Genomic DNA, 22,675 nt, shown 5'->3' with positions numbered 1-22,675 from the left:
CTTTATAGTCAGCTAACACTCAAAACCGGGGCGACAGGATGGATGACACTGGTGTGAATTTTAGATTTCTGATGTTTGTTAATACGTCGATCACAAAGAACACCAGTTGTGGAATGCCATCCAGGTTTCACTGATGCGTAAAGAAATTTAATAACGCAGTCCACCATTTAAATCGTTCAGTTCTGGGCAGATCCTGCCAGTGACAGTGATGGTATCTGTTTAAATTTATAAAGCAGTGTATCAGGCGTTGAATGCTGGATGTCCCGTGCAACAGTTTCCATAACAAGACCAACAAGTCGGAAAACCGGAAGTTGGTCGCTTCATGTATGAAAAGTTTTGTGTACTTCTTTTATAAAGACATTTGAGTGTGAATTTGTCCCATTAGTACTAAGCACCTAATATACGCATATATTATGTGACAATATTCACTTTCGGGTGATATTGACATTCAAAATCTTGAATTTCCAAAGAAGTGACAATTTTGACCTATTATAACTTTGTTAGTAATAATATAACTTCCACCAAACTGGCAGGATCAAGCTCTATATTATAGCCTACATTGTTGCAAAATTTCGTGGTGCTAGAACAAACTTAAGAGGGGTTCTGCAGCCAATTAATGAAAATAATAATAATATACTATTATCAACTTTATTTGAAGGGTTATCGATATGGGAGGTATTTTGAAGCCTAGCCACCATATAGTGGCAACCTATTGATTTGTTTTTCAGATTTTTCGGTTGGTCAGTTTCTGAGAATGGCCCCGTTAAATAAATGATCAGTTTCGACCCCCGGAACTCCCTGCCTTCTCAAAAAATGTCAAAACTAAGACCGGCTTCGGAAAGTACTAACCAAGACTTTTCGTTTGATACCCCACATGCCTATATTTGGTAAAAAAAGATTTACACCCTCCTTTTGCATGTGTGGGGACCTCCCCTTAAATTCGACGTAAAAGGTGAGTTATCACTGTATGCGTGGGCGTTCATAGTTACCACCTTTCCACCAGATTTTATGTAAATCACACGACGCTGATTCTAGTCAAGGCGTTGGGAATCTCGTCTGCACCTACTTGAAGCGGGTGATCAGACACGGAGCTTCAGTGGGATTTGTTTGAACTTGATTGAAAAACGGCTAGAATTTGCAACAAGGCACGTAAAAGTAGTTCTTTTGCATAATAAGTCCGTCGTTGCTTGCCAAGTATTACCCCATTCGCCACATTCACCAAACTTGAATCCTTCCGACTACCATTTATTTTCTTCAATGCGATATGCATTTACTAATCAACACTTCGAAAATTACAAAGAGGTAGAAAGAAAGGAAACACATTTTTTTGAGGTGGTTTATATAAATTCCCGAAAATATGAGAAAAATGTGTGGTTTCAAATGGAAAACATTTTGATTAAACCATTTGTCCTTCATTTTCGTTTCAAAATAAATATATAAAAAGTTGATTGCTCCTTGATTAAAGAAACTGAAAATATTATATTTAAAAAGAAGGAAGGAATTTTTCAGGTCATATTGACAAAATATATAAGTTTTGTGGAGCCGTTGTTTATATCAAAACCCAACCAAGATACTTTTCAGTGCTGAATTCTTGTTTCTTACACCTTTTGCTTCTACAAAGAATGACAGATGTTGCAAGATGATACTACTTTACTTCCACAAACTGAGGGCACCTCGAGCCATAAAGACGCATTTCTTCTAATGAGATGCGTCCTCGTTTTGTATTCTTCTGAGGTATTCTCTCGGAATCAGAACAAAACCACAATTATAAAACATCTTTTCTCGGTGCACATCTGCATCATATTTGAAAGTTTCCTATTTTTTCTTTGATGGTGTATTCACAAAGGTGTTAATTGGCAGTCAAGCCTTGAGGGGTTGCGTATTCTGGGTTGCAAATTTTAGCGAAAATTTCACCTATTTGACAAACTATTAAGGTAAAACAAATTGCTTTTCAAATCAGTTTCAAGTTCGGAAATTTTCATAATTTTACGTATTAACGTGCGCGTTATACTGCCATTTTAGCCCTTATCTAATTGACCTTTCCTAAATGTATGTAAAGGTGCATAGAGCCATATGCTATTACGTTAAAAATGGCAAGTGCTTCAATAAGGCACACTTCATTGGCGCTTGAAGTGAATCGAATTAATGACATTACTCCTATAAAGTCATCTTGAAGATTCTAATTAAACCATCCGTCAAGACCTTCCTTCGCTCCGTTAAGTCCTTACTCTTTTGAATAGCTATATTAAACTTCCACCCATACTTGAACTTCGCTCGCTCTCCGGGTTGGTACCAACGATGATATTACACTTCAATTGCACATGATGACTCCCTTCAGATTTTCTAGGTTAATTGTGAACGTAATTATTCATTCCACTCTACACACACAAAAGTTCATATCATCCTTCCAACCGCTCGCGAACTGTGTACGTGAGTAAAATGCTTACGTATGTTGGCCATAAACGTTTCCCGCATTCTGTGACCTGCTAGGACTATTGTTTTTAGTGTCAAGTGGTCGTTCAAATGTAGATATGTTTGAACAGCGAACTTGCTTATGGGAAAGGAAGCGGAGAAAAGTACCAGAAAACTGCGAAGTGCTCCACAGGAAGGAAGTATTGCTTCTAGAAAGTGAATGAGTGGCTTCAGAAAATGTTCAACAAAACCTATTGTTTTCCCAAGGAAAGTATTGCTTTAAAATGAAAACACTTCTCCTTTGCGTTAGATGCTTCACAGGGATCCGTCTTAATAATGAATTTACTGTTTGTACTTTAGCTGGGAATGTACAGCGCTAGGCAAAGTAGGACATGATGCTTATTTAGTCACAGTTCACATATGCTAGTAGCTTAGCCTAAATTAAAAAAATGTGAAGTGGGACCTTCTCCTTTAAAGCCGAACGGGCTGGAGTCCTTTGTAATTTCATCAGGATATTATATGATACTATAATAATTCCGAAATATGCGAAGAAATCGTATATTTTCGTATCCTCCTTCTGGTTTTTGTTAATTGTGAGAGTTCTCAGCCTGCATTTAGTTGATGGTAGACAGGATGAATTAGAGTAGGACGAATTGGAGGAGGAAGTGTCTCGTATGTTTTTCGGGCATGGGCAATACTTTTTAAAGAACACATTCTTCTAGACCAGAGGCAACTCAATAGCACTTTGTCAGCTCTGCCCTGCGAACAACAGTTTAAAATAATTTAACTTCAAATAAACTAATTTGAATTTAGGAGCAACTAATACCCAGCTATCAATATTACACACAGGGCACAGGTGAGAGAGCCTTGTGGAGTTGCCTCCACCTTGGAAGAAACCGCACCATCTTGCAAATTAATCGGACTTTCATCACCAAACAATAAACTGTTGGTGGTTTAATCCCTTAGTTTAAACAGATGTATTTGAAATATCCAGTAATATAGTGAGTCCATTTTCTTTACAACGTCAGTTATCCATTTTTAATGGAACTCTTCTCTCTCAATCAAGCACAGAATCCGACGTAGCCCTGAGCTCTTTCCTTGGAAATGATGAATCAAGTTCACAGCAAGCCACACAAAGAACTCAGCAGAATTTAGGTACACTATCAACGGTATGCTCGGTACAGACAGACTGATGTGAAAGTCTTCTTCAAACTGTCTTTATAATTGTTGACTTTTCTAAAAAATCAAACTGAATATGGCCAAGTGCTTAGGCAGTCTCACCTAAGCTTTAAACAAATTAAAAGCTTGTGTGCTTGAACCATATTGAAATTTTATTGCATTTCAGCACTTATTATATACACAATATTTGCTTACAGGTAAAATTCTTAGTAGACTAAAAAACCATAAGTACGAATATTACAAAAAAAACGCTATATCAACCAACTTCTCATGCAATGTTGTTTACAATCAAGCCTAGTACCTTGCATGCAAATTATTGCGAGTTAACATTATACTCTAGATAAAGCGTTAAATAGTGAGCAATGTGTTATATTTCTTAAAAAGACTTATTCTGATTATATTCTAAACATTCTACCCAGCCAAGAACCACTGGTTCTTGTATTTATCGTGGTCGTACCACTGGACCGTGGATTCAGGAGATGTTCTGGGTGATGAAGTTGGTTGGAAGCTTTGTGACTTGCAGAATTTGCAAAGGAGGGCAGTGATGATGATGCTGGTAATCAGGAACCTGAACCCGAGCCCGGACACTAATACGAAGGTCTGATGCCTAAGGTGATGACAAGCAGTCGTCTTTATATCGGCTCGAAGTTGGGCTTCTTCATGTTGAGTCTCCTCAATGAAGTTGTCGTCTCGTTCGAGAATTGTCTTTGATGGTACATACACAACTGTCGTGTTAATTGTGTCAAGTCGTTGGATGATGACGGGTTTCACGTAGGTGTACTGGACCACAGCGTTGTGGATATCGGTGGGAGTGGTTCGAAGAATAACTGTAGAACTCTTTGGACTGCAACCAGGATCCATTTCTAAGATGCCTACGCCTTCGAGTTGTAGGTTTTGTCTTTGTCTTCTGTATTTCCGTCCGGCAGTTCAAACAGATGTTCCCCCGTCAAGAAATGTCCAGGAGTCAAAGCGGTAAGGTCATGTGGATCAGTGCTCAATGGTGTTAAGGGCCTCGAGTTCATACATGCTTCGATCTGTGCTAACAGCGTGGACATTTCTTCCACGTTTAGCAAGTGCGCACCGATGGTTTTGATCAAATGGCGCTTCATACTTTTGGCTGCTGCCTCCCAAATCCCTCCAAAGTGAGGACTTCCCGGTGGAATAAACTTCCAGTTGATGTTGTTTACAGCTAGTTTTCCTTGTGCTTCCGCAATCATCTTTCGTGCCGTCTCACGCAACAGTTTGTCAGCTCCTACAAAATTGGTGCTGTTGTCACTTATCAAGGTGGGACACATACCTCTCCTTGCAATGAACCGTCTTATTGCTGCAATACACGTTTTCGCTGTTATATCGCTAGCGAGCTCAAGATGTACACCCTTTTTAGATAGACATACGAACACAACTATGTATGCCTTGGCGGTCTTGGTCCCTCTACCGTTACTCCATTTAATTGTGATTCGGCCGGCGTAATCAATTCCTGTCCGAGCAAAAGGTTTTCCTGGCCGTACTCGTTTCTGAGGCAGTATTCCCATCAGTTGTTGACTCGGTTTGGCGTTCATTCTAAAACATTTCTTCCCGAATTGTTTCACGGCCGTGAGCCCGCCAATAATCCAGTGGTTTGTACGAATCGTCGAGTGTACTAGCTGAGCGGGACCATGCAGCATTAGATGATGGTAATGTTTTATGACCAGATTAGCCATATGTCCTCGGGGTAGTAGTATAGGGTGTTTTGTATCGAAATTTACAGCACTCTGCTGTATCCTTCCAGCAACCCGCAAGATCTAGTCTGAGTCAAAGAACGGTGTTAATATAATCAAGGAACTAGTTTTGGCCAAGGGTCTGTTGGTGTTGAGTATATTTATATCATCTGCAAATGCCTCTCGCTGAATCATCCTAATGAGAGCGGTTTCCGCTTGTCGGAGCTCATCTGACTTTAAAAATGGGTTGTGAGAGTTAGACCTCCATCTTCTGCAGTAAGCGATGACTCTTACGAGTTTTGTGAATGATGAGAATCGTTCCGTTAAATTCTCCCTTTCTTCTGCCTTTATACTTGTGGAGCATGTGCCTTTTGTCGTACTTCTAAATTGGTGACTGCTTTGTTGCATATGAATCTTGATTTCGGCCATTTGTCTTGATGTTCCTTTAACCAGTCCGGGCCGTTCCACCACAATACATGATTCTTCAAAAACTTGAGGAAAATTCCACGGGATGTGACATCTGCCGGGTTTGCTTTGCTATTTATATGTCGCCATTGTTTGGAATCGGAGGAGGAAGAATGTGGCTAACTCTATTGGCGATAAACACTTTCCATTTAGCTGCTGGACTTTGGAGCCATTGTAGTACGATAATCGAATCTGTCCAATAATAGGGAATGACATGCTTCCAACCATGGGCTTCTAACGTAGTTGACATCAGGTCGCACAAGAGCGCAGCGCTGCACAGCTCCAACCGTGGAATCGATTGGACCTTTAACGGTGCGACTTTGGACTTCGACGTTATGAGTTGAACAGTTGTGGAACCGTCACGTTCCTCAATGCGTACGTAGGTGACTGCCGTATATGCTGCTTCTGAGGCGTAACAAAATCGATGGACTTGAATAGCTGCACTACAGTGTAGCCATCTTGGAATACTAATTTCCTGAAAAACCCGAAACTCTGAACGGAAGTTTCGCCATTTCGCATCTAGTTCTTCTGTGATTAGTTCATCCCAGGTTCTGTGTTGTAATCACAGCTGCTGCATCATTATTTTCGATCGATCGAATAATTTTGCTACCTCAGAAAGCAATTGTTTCGTGAGCACAGTACCTGTGATCTCCTCTAAGGTAACCTTGAAGAAGAAGCAATCCCTTGCTGGATGCCATTGTAGTCCTAGCGTCTTGATGTAATCTTCCTCGTCGATGTTTAACGGTGGGTTCGCTTCTCTATTGGAAACAGGAATTTACTTCAATAGACTATCGTGATTTGCTGCCTATTTCCGTAATTTAAACCCTCCGTTTTGTAGTATTTTGATAAGGTCTTGCTGTAAGGTCTGCGCTTCCTTGATTGTATCTCTGCCTGTTAGGACATCAACAATGTATAGTGTACCTTTTCGTCATCCGATAGCTGATGCAAAGTGCGCATCGCTAAGTACGGGGCGCTGGCCGTGCCATATGTAACTGTTGTTAACTTAAAATGTTTAATCGGTTCGGATGGATGAATTCGCCACAGGATTCGTTGATAGTCCTGATCCTGAGAATGTATACTTGTCTGTCGGTACATCTTTTCGATGTCAGCTGCTATCACGTATCGATGCGTTCTCCATCGCATCAATACACGAGTGATGCTATTCTGTATGTTGGGACCGACGAGCAAGATATCGTTAAGTGACTTGCCTGTCGGTGTTGCTTGAGACGCATTGAAACGACTCGGAGCTTTGTGGTGCTACTGTCATCCTTGCGTACGACATGGTGAGGCAAGTAATATGTCTATTTTGCAGACTTATGTGCGGCTGGCACTTCCACCATGTGGCCTAGCTCAAGGTATTCCTCCATGAATGCTACAGATTGGTTCCTTAATTCATCGTCGTTGTTCAATCGTTTTTACAATTGCGAGAAGCGAATATACGCCTTTTGCTGCGAGTTGCACAAGGTTTTTCCGGGATCCGCATTTTGCTTAAACGGGAGCCGAACAATGTATCTGCCAGACTCGTTGGTCTGCTGATACCATTCCATAGCTGCCTCCTCGTCCCTTGTTATCGGCTGTTCGCTCGGTATCTCGTTGATTTCTCAAAACCTCTTGACCAGCCTATCCGTGCTGTCTTCAGTAGCGATAAATGTCAAAATGCCCTCTTGATTGTTTCGAGCAGAAGTTGAACCGAGTAAAATCCAGCCAAATCTGGTTTTCACTGCACAAGGATATCCCTTTTTGAACCCTGCTAACACGATCTCGTTGTAGGTGTCTGCTCCAAGCAGAATGTCGATTCGTCCTGGAGTTTCGTATTGGGGATCAGCTAATTTGTTGACTGATAGTCCCGCTGGCAGCTTGACTGGGGTTTCGGTTGACGAATACTACTCCATACTGCCTTTACTTTGCATTCTTGTACCTGCTCCGACTCCGCATATATGTATCTTTGAGAACCGCCTTCGTAGACCAAGCAATTGAACCGCTGATTCCGAAATGAAACTCCTTTTCGACCCAGAATCTATTAAAGCTCTCAAAGTCACAAATTCGCCCGAAACACTTTGCACATCAACTCGAGCGGTTCCGAGTAGTACTGTTTGATCCTCCGTTCCATCCCCAGCCAACAACGCTTGGGTAGTCGGGATGAACGGTTTAGCATCGACTGTCAATTTTTTTTAAAAGCTTGTTATTTCACCGTTATGTAGAAACGAATTGTGCTTCTTCGAACATGTCCGGCAACTGCCACTCGAGGGGCATTGGTTGACGCCATGTTCCTTCCTCAAGCAGTTAAAGCACAAGTTTTGTTTCCTTGCTTTATTTTTCCGTTGTTGCTCGTCCATCTCTCTGAACTTGTCGCACTGATTCACGTAGTGGACCTTGGTGAAAATGCTGCATGCCTTTGTCGTTGTAGTCGTCAGTGAGTCAACCTTAGAAGTTTTCCGAGGAATTTTCAACGCCTCGAGTGTCCTGAACCAACTCGTCAGGAACTCCAAAAACGATTTCAAGGTGGATAACTCTGCGTTAGCACCCAGTGATGCTTCCCATAATCGTCGAGATTGTTGGTCCAATTTCTGAGTTGTTTCGAGAATGACCAATAAGTCGCAATGTTTAGTGTTGAGGTCGATACTGTTCATATTAGCGATGAACTCTGCGGTGGTGTCCATTACTCGTTTGGTACAGGAATCAGAATCTTCCTTTGCCATTGGCAAGTTGTGGAACTTGTGCAAGTAATTCCATGCCATGGCTCGCTTGTTGTCATATCGTTCTCGCAACATGTGCCTTGCTGCCTCGTAATTTTCGTTGTTCACATCGAGATGTTGAATGACTCTTGCAGCATCACCTTGAACATGTGTTTTCAAGTACTGCATCTTTTCAACCGCAGACAGCGTTTCGTTGCAGTGAATTAACGAATTGAACATGTCATTGCGCCACTGACTGTATTTCCCATCAAACTTCAGGATAGTCAATCTTTCCAATTGCTGCTATTCATATGTTGTGTGATTGGCTGGTATGCCGCCAAGCTCGACTTGAAACGAGTGAGCAAATCCAAATACGTTTCTTCGGCGCTCTCATACTGTTCCAAGTAGGACTTTTGTTTACTGGAATCTCCTGAAAGGTTATCCAGGACTGCTCCATGTCGTTCCTGGCAAGCCTGCGACATGGTCATGGTCATCTTGTCACGTGACGAAGAATACTGACGGATTTAAGCTCTATAGCACCGGAGTCTTGCCACTATTTTGCACCAAATTGATTTGTTCAATTTACACGGTGGAAAATATTGAGCGCAAAAATTGCGGTAAAGAACAATTTCTCCAATTCGTTCAGTATCCGGCTCGACGGACTAAAAAACTGACTTTTCTAAAAAATCAAACTGAATATGGCCAAGTGCTTAGGCAGTCTCACCTAAGCTTTAAATAAATTAAAGGCTTGTGTGCTTGAACCATATTGAAATTTTATTGCATTTCAGCACTTATTATATACACAATATTTGCTTACAGGTAAAATTCTTAGTAGACTAAAAAACCATAGGTACGAATATAACAAAAAAACGCTATGTCAACCAATTTCTCATGCAATGTATTTTGAGCTGAGTTTCTTCAATACATTTTCCTGCGAGTTCATTACCATCGTTGTTGACAATCAAGCCTAGTACCTTGCATGCAAATTATTGCGAGTTAACATTACACTCTAGATAAATTTTAAATAGTGTGCAATGTGTTATATTTCTTAAAAAGACTTATTCTGATTATATTCTAAACAATAATAATAATCAGCTCCAAGCGTGTTAGAGCACTTCTTTGAAGACCGTAATGGTACATTAGCAAGTACTGTGGTAAGCAATGCGCTCGACTGCGATTATTACCTTAATTTGAGTCAAGTACTCATTCAGATATCCGGTCGCTCTACAAATTCCTCTGAAGTGAGATTTGAACCCCGGCTTTTCGCTGCGACAGTCTAGTAATCTAATTACAAAGAAATAGAATAGAAGCTTCAAAGTGCGACCTTGCGAGCCATAGAGTTTGGCTTATCAGATATCGAAGTCCCGTCCCGAGATGTGCCAAAAAACCCAAAGTTCATCGAGTGCTGAAACTTTCACTTATGAAAAAGCGTTATTTAGACCGCAGAGCAAATATCTGGAAAGATTCCTATCCAGCCATCTCACTTAGTCAGAAATTAGGGCCTTCTGATAATTTATCAAAAATTTCATTTCTGTCCCGTTAGTTTCTTATAAGATAGAAAGAAAGAGAAATCAGCTAGCAAACTAAATATCTCAATTACTTACTGGAAAAACACAAGATACAGGTGCAGCCTTGTCCATAAATATTAGGCACCCTGTAACTTATATTTTGTTCTTGTTTAGCGTAAAAAATGACCTCTTTTAGTGATTTAACCGCTTGCGTTGTACATTTTATCCAATATTATTAATATTGTGCTGGTTCAGCTTTGCCCTTTATTACATCAGCTATCATTCGTGTTATACTTTTATATAGTCACATTGCTGTGCGCGTGTGGAATTCCATTCGTAGATTAAGAGTTTTCGATGTAGTGCTATACTCCTTACTTTGTGCTTTAGAATTCCCCAAGCTGTACGAAGGGGTTCAGGTCTGCCAATGCTTGTCTCTCTAGACCAGCCCATTGCGATCCGTGATTTATAATAGATGAGTAATCTCTCTAGAATTTATCACCATTTAAGTCAGTGTTACTGAAAATGTGCATTAATGGAGGCACCAAGCCAGTTTCCAACACGTTCAGAAATGATCATTTCACGGATGACACTAAAAGCACTACATTTTAACAGCGTAGAACTGCTTCCTCCGTGCATGCCAATGGGCATCTAACAATCCAGATAATATTCTTTACCGACACCACGTCTCACAAAGGTCAAACTCGACGCTTTTTATGCCTGCGAAAAACCAATATCACTTATTTTGGAATTTGGTAATAATTTTCATAATTGCAGTTGCTCGTATGAAAATTTACTTCAAAGTTGAATTCGGCGAACCGCATAATATTCCTCGAATTTCCCTCTGTGCAATGTTGACGTCGCGGAACCCATTTCAAGCGATTCATTTTTGGTCTCACTCCACAAGCTACGGCTTCTTTCTAGTTCCACAACCGTTAAGATTCACTTCGGCAAGTCTCTTTCTAGCCGTACGAGCACTAATAACTTTTCTATTTGTTTTTGACAGATTCGCAAACGAGCTCAGACAATTTTTTTAAAATCCTTAACGAGCTTGCGAATAAGTTCCCTGCTCTGGTGAGCCGAATTTTTTTCCTGTTTTTGATTTATCAGCGTGGCAGCCTGCCATATTAAACGTCTCAATAGCAGACTGCGCTGCCCAATAATCGGTCTTTGTGTGCGGTCTCTACCCACCAAAAACCGCCCCCTAAATCCTTTCTTCTTGCCCTAGGAAATACCATAAAGTATTACGTCGGGGATTCGACATGGCTCTAGCCTTTCCCTTTCTCCCATTATCAGGTTAACTTGATTTCAATTCTCATGACACACAAGCATCTCCCCAATTTAACTTTCTGGTATTCTAGCGTAGACACACCAGAGTGTACAATTTTTACAGACTAAACAACCAGCCCTTTCCCAAGTGCTCCCAATGTTCCTGCCATTTATTTACATATTCTCTCTTTCAGCTGAGTCCGACTTCAGATTATATATGCTCGTAATCTCATCTGCCAAAATGTCAATCGGAACCATTCCTCAGATAAAGAATGCCGCCTCATCTGAGAGAGTTCTGAAGGTAGAACACTCCCTTAAGGCTGTCTTTCTATAGGATCTATTCAGTTCACTATCCTGGCAATAAGTAGCCTACAAGTATACTGCAACGTTATCCTTGCCAAGTATTTGAAGGCCGGCTTGAAAGTGATGATATGATTGCCAATTCTGTTGCAAGCGTACTCTCACATACGGCCAGCCCAGCGCTCCTTAACCAGATCTTAACAGCACTGATTCCTTCGCATGAGTGTATTTCAGCTTCTTCGAGATGCTTTGCTTCACAACCACCGCTACGTCGTCGGCGTAACCCACGACCGTGGCGTCTTTCGGAATAGAAGGATTAAGTACATCATTGTACATAATGTTCCACAGTCAGTACAGAGCCTTGTGAGACACCCGCCGAGACAACGTACTCCTTCGGTCCGTCATCGGTGTCATACCAGAGTTTCCGTTTTTGTAACTAGCTGTTGAAATAGCTGCGAGATAGGCGGGAATACCAATCTTCACCAGAGCTTTCCGCATTAGGTTCCAATTGGCCGAACTGAGTGCATTTTTCACTTCCTTGATGCTCAATATGGCTTTAAGGAACCCGTCTCCTTAGCTCCCAACAACCGGAAGTAATCTATTGTAGATTACTCCCTCTAGCGTTTTCTCCACAGTGTCGAAAAGACATATACGTTTGCAGGAGGATGATGCAGGTTTACCAGAATTAGGCAGTAGTATCGGGTTCTGCTGCTTCCATATCGCTGGAAATATTCTCTTGGATATGTACGCTTCGAACAACGCAACGTGCATGTGCGGTCTGAATTTAACGGCAAGCTTGTGGGCTCTATTTGGTATGCTGTCCAAACCCGCAGTCTACTATTCTACCACACATATCCAGCAGCTGGTCTTTGGTGATTGGTGGTATTGGGATCATATGCAGAGCTTGTTGGAAGCTTTCAGTGTTCTCCTCTTCCTGGGGGAATAGTCCCTTGATGATTTTACCATGGGTTAGGACACGAGATCTGCGTAGATGAATGGCCTCTGAATCACTACAACACGATTCTTTACGGATACATCCTCTTCCCAACAGCTCCTTACGGCATTCCTTCTTGCTGCGTTGGGTGGCAAGCTTTAGGGTTTTGCGGGCTTCCTTATATGCGTACTATATTTGCTCCTGATTGGTTTTACCTACCGCTTTATAAGCCGCTCTTTTGGCTCGGTGGCAGGCTGGTCTAAGGCAGTCCAGTTTACTGTTTCACCAAAAGTTTGGGTTTCTACAAGCGGATGAGAGCCTACTACGCATGAACGCGTCACATGCTTTGACGATGCAATGGGCAAGTCATTCCGTAGAGGCGTCCGCTTTATTTGGTTCACCTAGCCACATCTCTATGAAAGTCTGCTCATTCAAAACTTTTGCATACTAACTATCTTTCTCACTTTCGAGCACGATGACTCTCCACCCTTTCACTCCATTCATAGCTCAAAGAAGATTGCCTGGTGATTGCGGTGTGTATAGCCCTCATTGACCCAGCAGGACATACTACGTTCCAGTGCAGGGTTGACAAAGTTTTGGTCACTGATTGAGGCAGAACCCCCTTTCCACAAGGTGTTCACATCACCTTCATTGGGCAGAACTATATCCAATTGCGCAAAAGCACCAAATAGGCTGCGCTTCCTTCCATTTACTTCTTTGCTAAACCAATCAAGGATCACAGAACTGACCGCCAATCACCCTTGGACTACGTCGAGAAAAAGATTGTGAAGCATTTCCTCGAATTCAGACAGTGCTAAACTTGGTGAGCCTTACAGCTGTATACATATACACCGTTTATTTTCGCCCGCATAAAGCCACTGGCTGTCTGACACGCAGTACATTGTATGGCTTGTCGATCGCATACATAGTTTTGCGCCGTTCTACCAGTCGAATCTCTAACTCATACGTCACTGTGACGGTTTCTATAGAGTTGAGGTTTATTTGAATAAACTTCATTTTCCCAAGGTGACGTCTTCTTAAATTCCGGACATTTAGCACTTCCCGTCCATCCTTCCTCACGCATACTCACTTCATCGAGATGCTTGCACTGTATACAGACCATCAAGTTAATTACAAAATAAAATGTTGTGATTTTCAATATGCCGATTTTAATGGCAGTTTAGTTTAGTTTAGTGGGGGAGCCGCAGCTCTAAGCACTAATTTCTTAATTAAAGCAATTGTACTATCCCCGGAAATCGCCTATTCAATGGCCTGTAGCCTGCTGCATATAAAGCTCTGGGCCGTCTCCTCCTTCTCTTCACATTAGCTGCATATAGTCGAAATCACCACCCAAATTCTTCCATATGGTAGTTTAAGTAGCAGTCTCCTGTCAGAAGCCCTAATTGGGTGTTCATGTCCCACTTCTCGAGAGACGACAAAAATGTCACTCTCGGCAACGGGTTTTTTCACAAAGATTCTCGCCTGCCAGAAGGAGTTCAAATTTCTCCAGTCGTCTGCGTGAATTCGTTCAGTTTCACTCTTCAGAATAAACTGGACAGTGGAGGGCCCGATGGCAGAAATTGGCTTTGACTCCCCCAGTGTGGATCCAGGCTCTTGACGAGCTAGTCTGTCAGCTTTCTCATTACAATCCATATTTGAGTGGCCTGCCGTCTGCATAACTAATGTTTCGTTTAGGCGGCCAAATTTTAGGTGGAACCGGTAGTAACACGCCAAAAGGATTCATACGATCTTGCTGTTTAGTGCTGATAACACTGCGCGACATTCAGAACAAATTTCAACGGTGTGGCCCGCTATTTTTGTCGCAAGCATTCTTGTGCTGTCAATGAAATGGCATATATCTCCCCATGGAACATGGCCGTCGTTTATCCGAGGGGTACGACCAGGTCCATACTTGGATTCCCCGAGATAACTCCTGCGCCCGATTCGCCTTCTATGACTGACTCGTCCTTGAAGATTATTACGACGGAGTATGTATTTTTAAAGACAAATCTGGAAATCATATGATCGGTGGGCATTAGATGCAGCTAAATTTAGGATACCCTTCGAGTACCGCAGTCGGCGAAGTATACGCTGCTCCAGTGTCACTTAAGCAACCAATCCTCTGACTCTGCGCGAGCAGCTTCTAACTGTTAGTAAAGTTTAGGTATGATGCTTCCACATTTGCTTGGAGTCGAGATGAATACCTAAATTAATTATTATGACTAGGTCGTCCGGGAATGCCTGTGCGAAGACCTTTGTGTCCTTCTGGAGCCATAGCAAGGTGTTCATAATCAGAAGAAATAATAGAGGAGAGTGAACCTTTCATTGTGGGACCTAAGATATCATTAGACTTCTGCTCGACTGGTATGTAAAGTATCGAATCGATCAACTGTCGATCGACTGCATGCTGTCTAGCTTCGTCACAAATTGCCGCAAATGAGATATAGTTGAAGCTTCTTTCGATGTCCACGAATGTGCCTAAGGAGGCTGGGAGCTCATGGAGTACTGTCTCAGTGGATTTACTTTTCTGTTAAGCGTATTGCCTACAGTGAAGTAGCCACTTAAGAATGTATGCATCCCCTGTGAACCAACCTGTTAGTAAGAAGGAAGTTAGACTAATCAGACGGACGCCTTTTGCGTCCTTGTGGATGAGTTTCCTTGGTTTGGGAATAAACATCAACTTGAAATCACGCAACTTAATTTAAATATAAACATGTGCTAAGCATCTACGGTGTATGTTCCGAATATGTAGTTCCACTGTATCCGCTTCCTGTATTACTAGCGCCATCCGGACCTGCAGACTTGTATCTATGGAACGAGTTAAATGCCCATTTTATTCTCGCCGATTCTAACCTCTTCCTTGAGGGCTGCATGCTTCTATCGATCCAGAGATGAGATAAACCTGTGTACGGCTTGCTCTGTAAACGCAGATCACTCAACATTTGGATCAGTTCTCTAACAAAGGATCCGGTGCAGCCTTGAGATTGCCTCAAGAGAGTTAGTCTCTTCGGAAAAGCGTCTCCATGATGATCGTTTAGCCGATCTTATGCTTCTTTTTAGAAGTTTCTAAGACTCCCTGCACCGTTTTCAGCCGGCGGCTGAATCAAACTTCTGAACATGATTTAGGAACACGCTTCCCGTTCTCCTCCGTTTAGCCATCTGAGTTCCACCATGGTGTTTTACTCTTCTTTGGTGTCTGGAGTGGACAGTTGGCTTCGAAAGCTTTTCTCATGCTTGTTGTGATTATCTGGGTTACCTTCTCAATTTCAGCAATGGGTTTGATGCACCTCCCAGGGATCGTAACTCGGAAGCTTTGATGTTGGAACTTCCCCAGCGTATGTGGTGGGAGTTGAACCAACAGTCCGTTTGTTTCCGAACTTTTTTAATATCCGATTTAGGAACACCTGTTTTGCTGCCCAACATCATCCAAATGGAGTTGGTTATTCTGATCAGCAATTTGTCCCAAAACTTCAGTACCATTACGCTCTCTTTTCTTGTGTATCTCCTTTTACGCCTACTTTAAAGTTCTATTGTCGCGGTGAACTGGCTATTGACACATACACGAAGACGCCCGGAAACGGAAAGTCGAATCCTTTCGTTCCTTTTCGGTTATAACTTTAGCTTCATCAAGCCTAAGCATTTTCGGTTCGATTGGCGTGTGCGTCCGGTGCCTGTCAATTTAATATGAAGGTGTCACTTTCTTCTTTACAATAATCACACCATCGGCTACGAATTTTGGGATCCTTATTCACTTTTCGCCAAGAGCTCTGTATCGAGGTGTGTGATAAAAGTATCAAAGTGAAGAGTGGACCTTTGCGAGAGATGTAAACCTTCATTGAAAAATAGCCTCACCATTTTTTGCAAAATTTCAAGCAACTTCTAATCGTGGAAATCGATTTGTTTGTAAAAATGATTGTTGTGTTTATTGTTTCCACGTCGGTGGATATTTTCGTGGGTCCAACATAGAATTTTCAATGTAATTTGCTGAAAATGCAAAGTTGATTGGATAGTGTTGATTGACATTTTAATGTTCTTTTTCCGTAATTCTTTTTTAAGGTTTTGTGTGAAACAAAACCTTATTAGAATCGAGACGGTGTCTGTCTGTCCGTCTGTCCGTCTGTCTGTCTGTCTGTCTGTCTGTCTGTCTGTCACACCCGATTTATTCGGAAACGGCTAAACCGATTGTCACAAAAATTGGTGAGAGTATGTAATCTGGTGATCCCTTTACACGCAGCAAGTGGCGCCATCTTGTGTTAAGTTTAAGGGGGGCTCCCCGTACATGTGAATGGAGGGTGCAAATTTTTTTTTCACAGAATGTAGCCATGTAGGATATCAAATGAAAGGCCTCAATTAGTACTTTTCGAATCTGGTTCAATATTTGATATTAGATGAAACATAGGGGAGTGAGGGTTCAAAATATGAACCACAAAAAGTGTAACAGGTCTCGTTCTCAGAACCTATCCAACCGAAAAATCTGAAAAAAATCACAGTGGTGCATCTCTACGAAATCTAGGCCTCAAAATATATCCGGTTCCGATATCTGTACAAATAAAGTTAATAATAGTATATTTCCACATTTTAGGAATTTACCCGGCATCCCCCCTTATGTTCATCCCAGAAGTACAAAATTTGGCATGCGTGTAACGAAGAATATAATGCACGGTTTGGTCAAGTTTGAAGAAAATCCAACTATTATTAACAAAGTTATAGGGGGTGAAACTTTACAATATTTCGTGAATTTCGTGCACTCTACAACTTGCATGACGTCATCATCACATATCAATTCGTCAATACCACAACGAAATGAATTCTTATGAATTGGGTCGCAGACAATTATTTTGTTTTAGTTTTTTAGTTATTTGTCAGCCAGACATGTGTGTATGTAGGTATATAATATATGCGTGCTAATGAACTTTGCGGGTAGTGCCTAATTCAAATAGATATAAGAAGTAAATCGGAAATATGGGTACGATTAATTTATATACGTGCATATATGTGTACAGTATTCGGTAATAGGCAGTTTGTTTGTTTAGGGTGAACGTGATATCTATGGCTGCAATATGTACGTATGTCTCGTAGTTTGGCAAAATATGAAGGATTATGTTGGGTTTGTAGCTATATACGGACAGAAAAATGTGCGTTGAAGTTTCTTCCATAAGATGAACACAAAACCTTTATACCCGAAGCGCGAGCTTCCGGTATTCCGACTTGTTTTTGCTTTACACCAGGAAATTGTTGGAGATTTCATCAGTAAACTGGTTATGCCCTTGTCGAGTGTCTTCCAAGCTTTTATACCTGAGTTAATTTTTGCGGTTTTTCATGACGTACGAGATACATAATACGGACTGGACAGAAAATGCAATTTTGATTTTGTCTTTATATTAGAGGATTTAATTGCTGCTTGATCGTAAAAGGCGCCCGTAGTGGAGCGTCACTTCATCAGATTACGCAGATAAGTGAAGCAATTTCATGGCGAAAAATTACCGTTTGATGGTATTTGGACGAATTGCTTAAAATTGACTTCTTTTGTGAATCGCTGGAAAAACGCACTTTGTAGAAAAGTTTGCAGGAGCCCTGAACATTGAAGTGACAGCGTCCATGAAAAGAGCAGAAATAGTAGGCAGGAGGCGTTTTGATATTCCTGCCGGATTTCGAATTTTTTATTTTAACATCGCGGTATACCTGCGTCCGAGTTCTTCTGGCAGTAGGGGATGCCGCAAAGCATAGCAGTTGAGTTTGCGTGTCTCTAGTTAAATGCTTTCTTTAGATCGGGAAATGCGATGTAGTACGGGCAATGTTTCTCAAAGTTTTTCCATGAAGCTAGTAGTTAAACTATTAGCATCGCATAGCATAGTTGCGAGTCGAAATTACTCCCCAAAGAGTTTTTTGGTGGATAATTAGCCTGCATTATTTAAACCGGACGATATAACTAGATTTTTTTATAGATTAATGCGGAAATCTTAAAAAGACGCTTATCGCACTCCAGTTTGCTGCGTACCTGCATGTTTTCCACGAAATTAAGGAACTGTGTTAGGTGGTAATTTAATCCTCCATGTTTGTGGAATCAGTGTATAGGCCCAGCTGTTTTTTTCGGAAATATCCCACCATTGCTGCATCTCCTGTACAGCTTCTTCCTAGTGTCCTTTTGGAAGCCCGCATTCACTTCGGCCGGATTCACCCTCCTTATGGCGTAGAGACAGTGTGCATTATTCGCTAGAAGATCCGAGGGAATTATCACCACTATGCCTAACCTGATACCATCCTATATGCACTGCACACTCTCTTCGCGATTGGCCGGTATGTCGAATTTACTCTTGCCTGGCTCACGGTGTTATTCAGTGTACACGCCCAGACAGAGGCCGTCAATAGCAGGATAAATTTCACCACCCCTGCGATAAGCGGCGACTAGATTTTGGAATTTTCCAATATAAGGCATCATTTTGGCTAGAGATAAGCCAGCCTTTGCTGCCTTTTTGCGCTTAGTTCAGGTGTTGCTTGAAGCTCAACTTGCCATCGATCATTACCCCCAGGTATCGATTTTGAAACGACCTCGTGCTTACTAACCCGGATATTGACAGTGGTGTGTTTCCTTTGATTGGTATCTTTTTTTCTTCCATCCATCTTCTTATCTTCCATCAGGTCCAATTTTACCATTTAGAGCTTTGTTGACATGCATGTTTTCACCTGCATACAATTCCACGTTCTGCTGGTGTTTCACAAATCCGCTGCCAGGTCATCTCCAATACCAACCAATGCTGCCTCCTATGGCACACGAAGGACAAGCACTCCGTCATATATTATGCGCAGCAGGGGCTCCAGTACGGAGTATTAGGGAACACCTGCAGTATCAACATATTCCTTCCGCCCGTTGTCTATTTCATACCGAAGAAGTCTCTCCGAGAAGTTACTCTCAATTTTCTGAGCTAAGTAACTAGCGGCAACCAGTTTAGACAGGGTGCCTTTAATCCAAAACCAATTGGGCGAGTAAAAGGCATTCCTGACACCGAGCGTCTCCACCGCGTGGTATTTACCAGCGGCCGAAGCCCCCTAATCGTGCTCTGTGAAGCCCGGGACTCGATATCTCGATGAACGGAAACAGCCAGTTGTATATTACCCTACCCAACGTCTTCCCATAGCGTCTAAAAGTCATTTAGAGCGATACGAAGAAGGTGCGACAGTTTGTTTTTAGGGCTTCGGTAGCAAAACCAACTTCTACCTTTTCCACTTGGCGGGAAACACTTTTTCGACCATGCACGATTCAAATGTATTTATGAACCATGCGGATCTGATTCTAGCAGCCCACGTCAGCGGTGAGCACGAGCCTTATTGTCCTCAATTCATCCACAGATTTCGCGTAGTTCCTCTTGGGTCACCCCGGGAATTTCTGTTGGACCATTGCATAAGGTCCACTTTTCTTCCTGTTGTGGAAAAACGATTGCCACTATTTCGGACAAGAATCGCAAGTACGTCAGTTCGGGTGATTTTTCTCTACGAATCTTGTTCATCACTACCTTGTAAGCAGTACCCTACGCGATTGTATTTGCTTCAAGGCAGCAATTCTGCTTACTTTCCTGGCTACTTCGAAGATCGCATCTTTCTCCGATTGCCGACGCTCTGGTACCACCAGTAGTTTGATTTCCTACTGTGATGGAATTTGCGGCGTGATATTTGAGTTGCATGCCTCAATTACTCGTGGAAATAACTGCTCACTTTTTCCCACGCTATTCCCTTCGTGTCGTAACCTCCTTCTGAAGAATGCCTCTCCCTCAAAACTCCAGTGGACCACCCAGCTATTCTGATTTTTCTGCTTCTGTTGCTCACCCGACTGTCGCCTCCCCCGTTCCTGATGTCGAGAAAGATGGTCTGATATTCACTGTAGGTGTCATGGTCCCTCACCCGACAGACCATTCTTCTTGATAATCAGGTAACTCAGATCGACGGTTGAGCCTAGCCCGTCACCTTCGAAGGAGGGCTCGCATTCAACCTCGCGTAGTACGATGTCGCCCTTCGCGAAGGTTTCAAGTAGAATTTGACCCCTGGTGTTCGTCACTCCCCTTCCCATAAGGCTCACCCGTTGATGATTTTGGGACTGTAATCCTAGCGTCCAACACCAAGACATTTAGTATCTCCTCAAATTGCGCTAATGTTGCACTAGCAGGAGCATATCAGCTTTAGGTATAGACACCGTTGCTCATACAAAGCCGGCTCCTGGTAATGCCATTATTTCTTGAATGACTTGCGGCCCACATGCTCATATCGCCGGCTTTCTCAATGAGTCTTTCGCCAGGTACCACTAACGTTATTTCGGTAAGGTTCACACATTCTTCGGATATACGATTTATTTGGTTTGATTTCTGAGTGTCCTTCCCTTATCCAATTTTTATCCACGGGTGGGCGTTTACTTTCCACCTACCCGGCCTGCGCATTAGCACTGCTGATGCGTGCATGCGTATGCCCATAACGCATCCACAGAGCGTTCCGTTATCCGCATGAATGTAGGGATGTACCTGTATTAAATATTCCCATATCACCTAATCCCTGGTTGAAAAATGAAAAGCAATGTCATATCCTTGAATACGAAGCCGACCTCTTTCGCTTTCTCACAACAAAAATGCTGCATAAAGGACCACTTTTGACTTATCATCGGAAATAATGCTTTGAAAACCATTCAGTACTTTTTAGACATTTGGCAGTTAGGGTACATGTTTTGAAATTTTCAAATGGAGACAATATTTAAGCTTGGGTGTAAGTATGTATGAAATTATTATTTACATGTTTTTTATCAAACGTGCTGTAGAAAATCTACCCTCCCGATTTTTATTCCAAGTTTACAGAAACAGTTTTTGCTTGGTAGTTGGAATTTTTCTCTCCATAAATCTTAAGGGATGAGGGACATTCTTCAAAAACAAAAAGGTGCTTGATATAAATATGTACTGTCCAGCAGCAAATGTGTATTCCCCCTCTTTGCTCATTTCTGAATTTGGTTTCGGATGTTTCTCAGAAGTTTTGTAATATTTCAAAGTTCCATTCATCTCCCAGTTAAGGGAAGTTTATTCCATGCATGCATGGTAACCTAAAATATCGAGATTTTCTAAGAAATCGCAATAGAGCAAGTGTCTATTATCTATCTATACAGAATATCGTGTAGTTAGACAACCGTATCGTAGCTTGTATGTAACTCCCGACGCATATGGCTTCTGAAAAAAAAAATATAGCACCCACGTTTCTGCAGTTGAATGTTATCTCTTCTTTATACTGATATCAAGTTGCCTTCGATGTTGAACATTTCAATGGAAACCATAATCACAATAAGAAATCATCATCCCATAGGTAAGAAAATGGATACGACAGATATATTTTTGGTTTTCTTTCAGCTACATTAGGGGCTGATCATTTGCTCTCACCATGAAATGGCGCAGACTGTTTACTGCTGATTATGTTCTCTGATTTCATAAATTAAGATATTTTGTTCAGTACTTTAGTGTGCTCGTGCAAAAGATTTCCCTAGAAATGACTTTGTGGGCCGAAAAGTTTTCATATTTTCTATGGTTGCGCGTTAAACATCCCCAAGTGGTGCTGCTACTGATTGATGGCTATATAGAGCTAGTATCTTTCCAAAACTTTTACATTGTTGTTCGATTGTTCTCTTGATAAAAAAATTTAATTTTACTGTATAACGCGTACGCATAGTTGATAATTTAACGTTGAGTATTTTTAATATTAGTCGTTCAGTATCTCTTCTAGGTAACTGCAGTTGCACAATGCCACCAGGAAACAATCCTAATCACTTTCCAACCCTTCTTACGATCGTTCATTCAATGGACTGATCTAAAATTCTTTAGAAATACGGCATCCCCGGCTGGAATAATTTCTCCAATGATAAAGAGTTGGTCTCTCAGTTTATATGAAAAACGGCGAAGTTGGTTCAACCCTGGAAAGCAGTTCGTTTCCCTATCCGCTGAGGTATTATTATTCTCTGACAAGCATGACTTCATCCATTGCACTTTCCTCTATATCTGAAATTTATTCAGATATAGTGGATGGCCACAATGATCATAATCAACCACCAAGGCGGAGCTACCCCGAAAGGAAGGTGATGAATTTGAATGTATTTGGACACCAGCAGCTCGTGACCCATATGGCAGCAGATAGACAACCTCATCTGATTCTTCTGTTGCCTCTAAGTGCTGTCTTTGGAGTCAGTGGCTTTATATGTCGTGTGAGTTCTGCTGCGAGTTA

The 22,675-nt window shown here is 41.8% G+C and overlaps 2 protein-coding genes across 2 annotated transcripts; both read right to left on the bottom strand.

Annotated features, from left to right (window-relative positions):
- Positions 1 to 4,463: 4,463 nt before the first annotated feature.
- Positions 4,464 to 5,291, bottom strand: LOC119651774. Its single transcript, XM_038055573.1, has one exon. It carries the CDS (start codon positions 5,289 to 5,291, stop codon positions 4,464 to 4,466), a length of 828 nt encoding a protein of 275 aa, XP_037911501.1.
- A 2,633-nt stretch (positions 5,292 to 7,924) lies between these two features.
- On the bottom strand, positions 7,925 to 8,617 carry LOC119651701. Its single transcript, XM_038055451.1, has one exon. The coding sequence runs from the start codon at positions 8,615 to 8,617 to the stop codon at positions 7,925 to 7,927; it is 693 nt and encodes a 230-aa protein (XP_037911379.1).
- Between the last annotated feature and the right edge of the window lie 14,058 nt (positions 8,618 to 22,675).

This window comes from Hermetia illucens, chromosome 1 (genome assembly GCF_905115235.1).
Source record: "Hermetia illucens chromosome 1, iHerIll2.2.curated.20191125, whole genome shotgun sequence".
In the NCBI taxonomy this organism is placed as follows: domain Eukaryota; kingdom Metazoa; phylum Arthropoda; class Insecta; order Diptera; family Stratiomyidae; genus Hermetia; species Hermetia illucens.
This window is presented reverse-complemented; position numbering and strand designations above follow the sequence as displayed.

Coding starts and splice junctions, on each gene's coding strand:
- LOC119651774 (XM_038055573.1), bottom strand. CDS start 5,291: ATGGCTAATCTGGTCATAAAACATTACCATCATCTAATGCTGCATGGT.
- LOC119651701 (XM_038055451.1), bottom strand. CDS start 8,617: ATGCAGTACTTGAAAACACATGTTCAAGGTGATGCTGCAAGAGTCATT.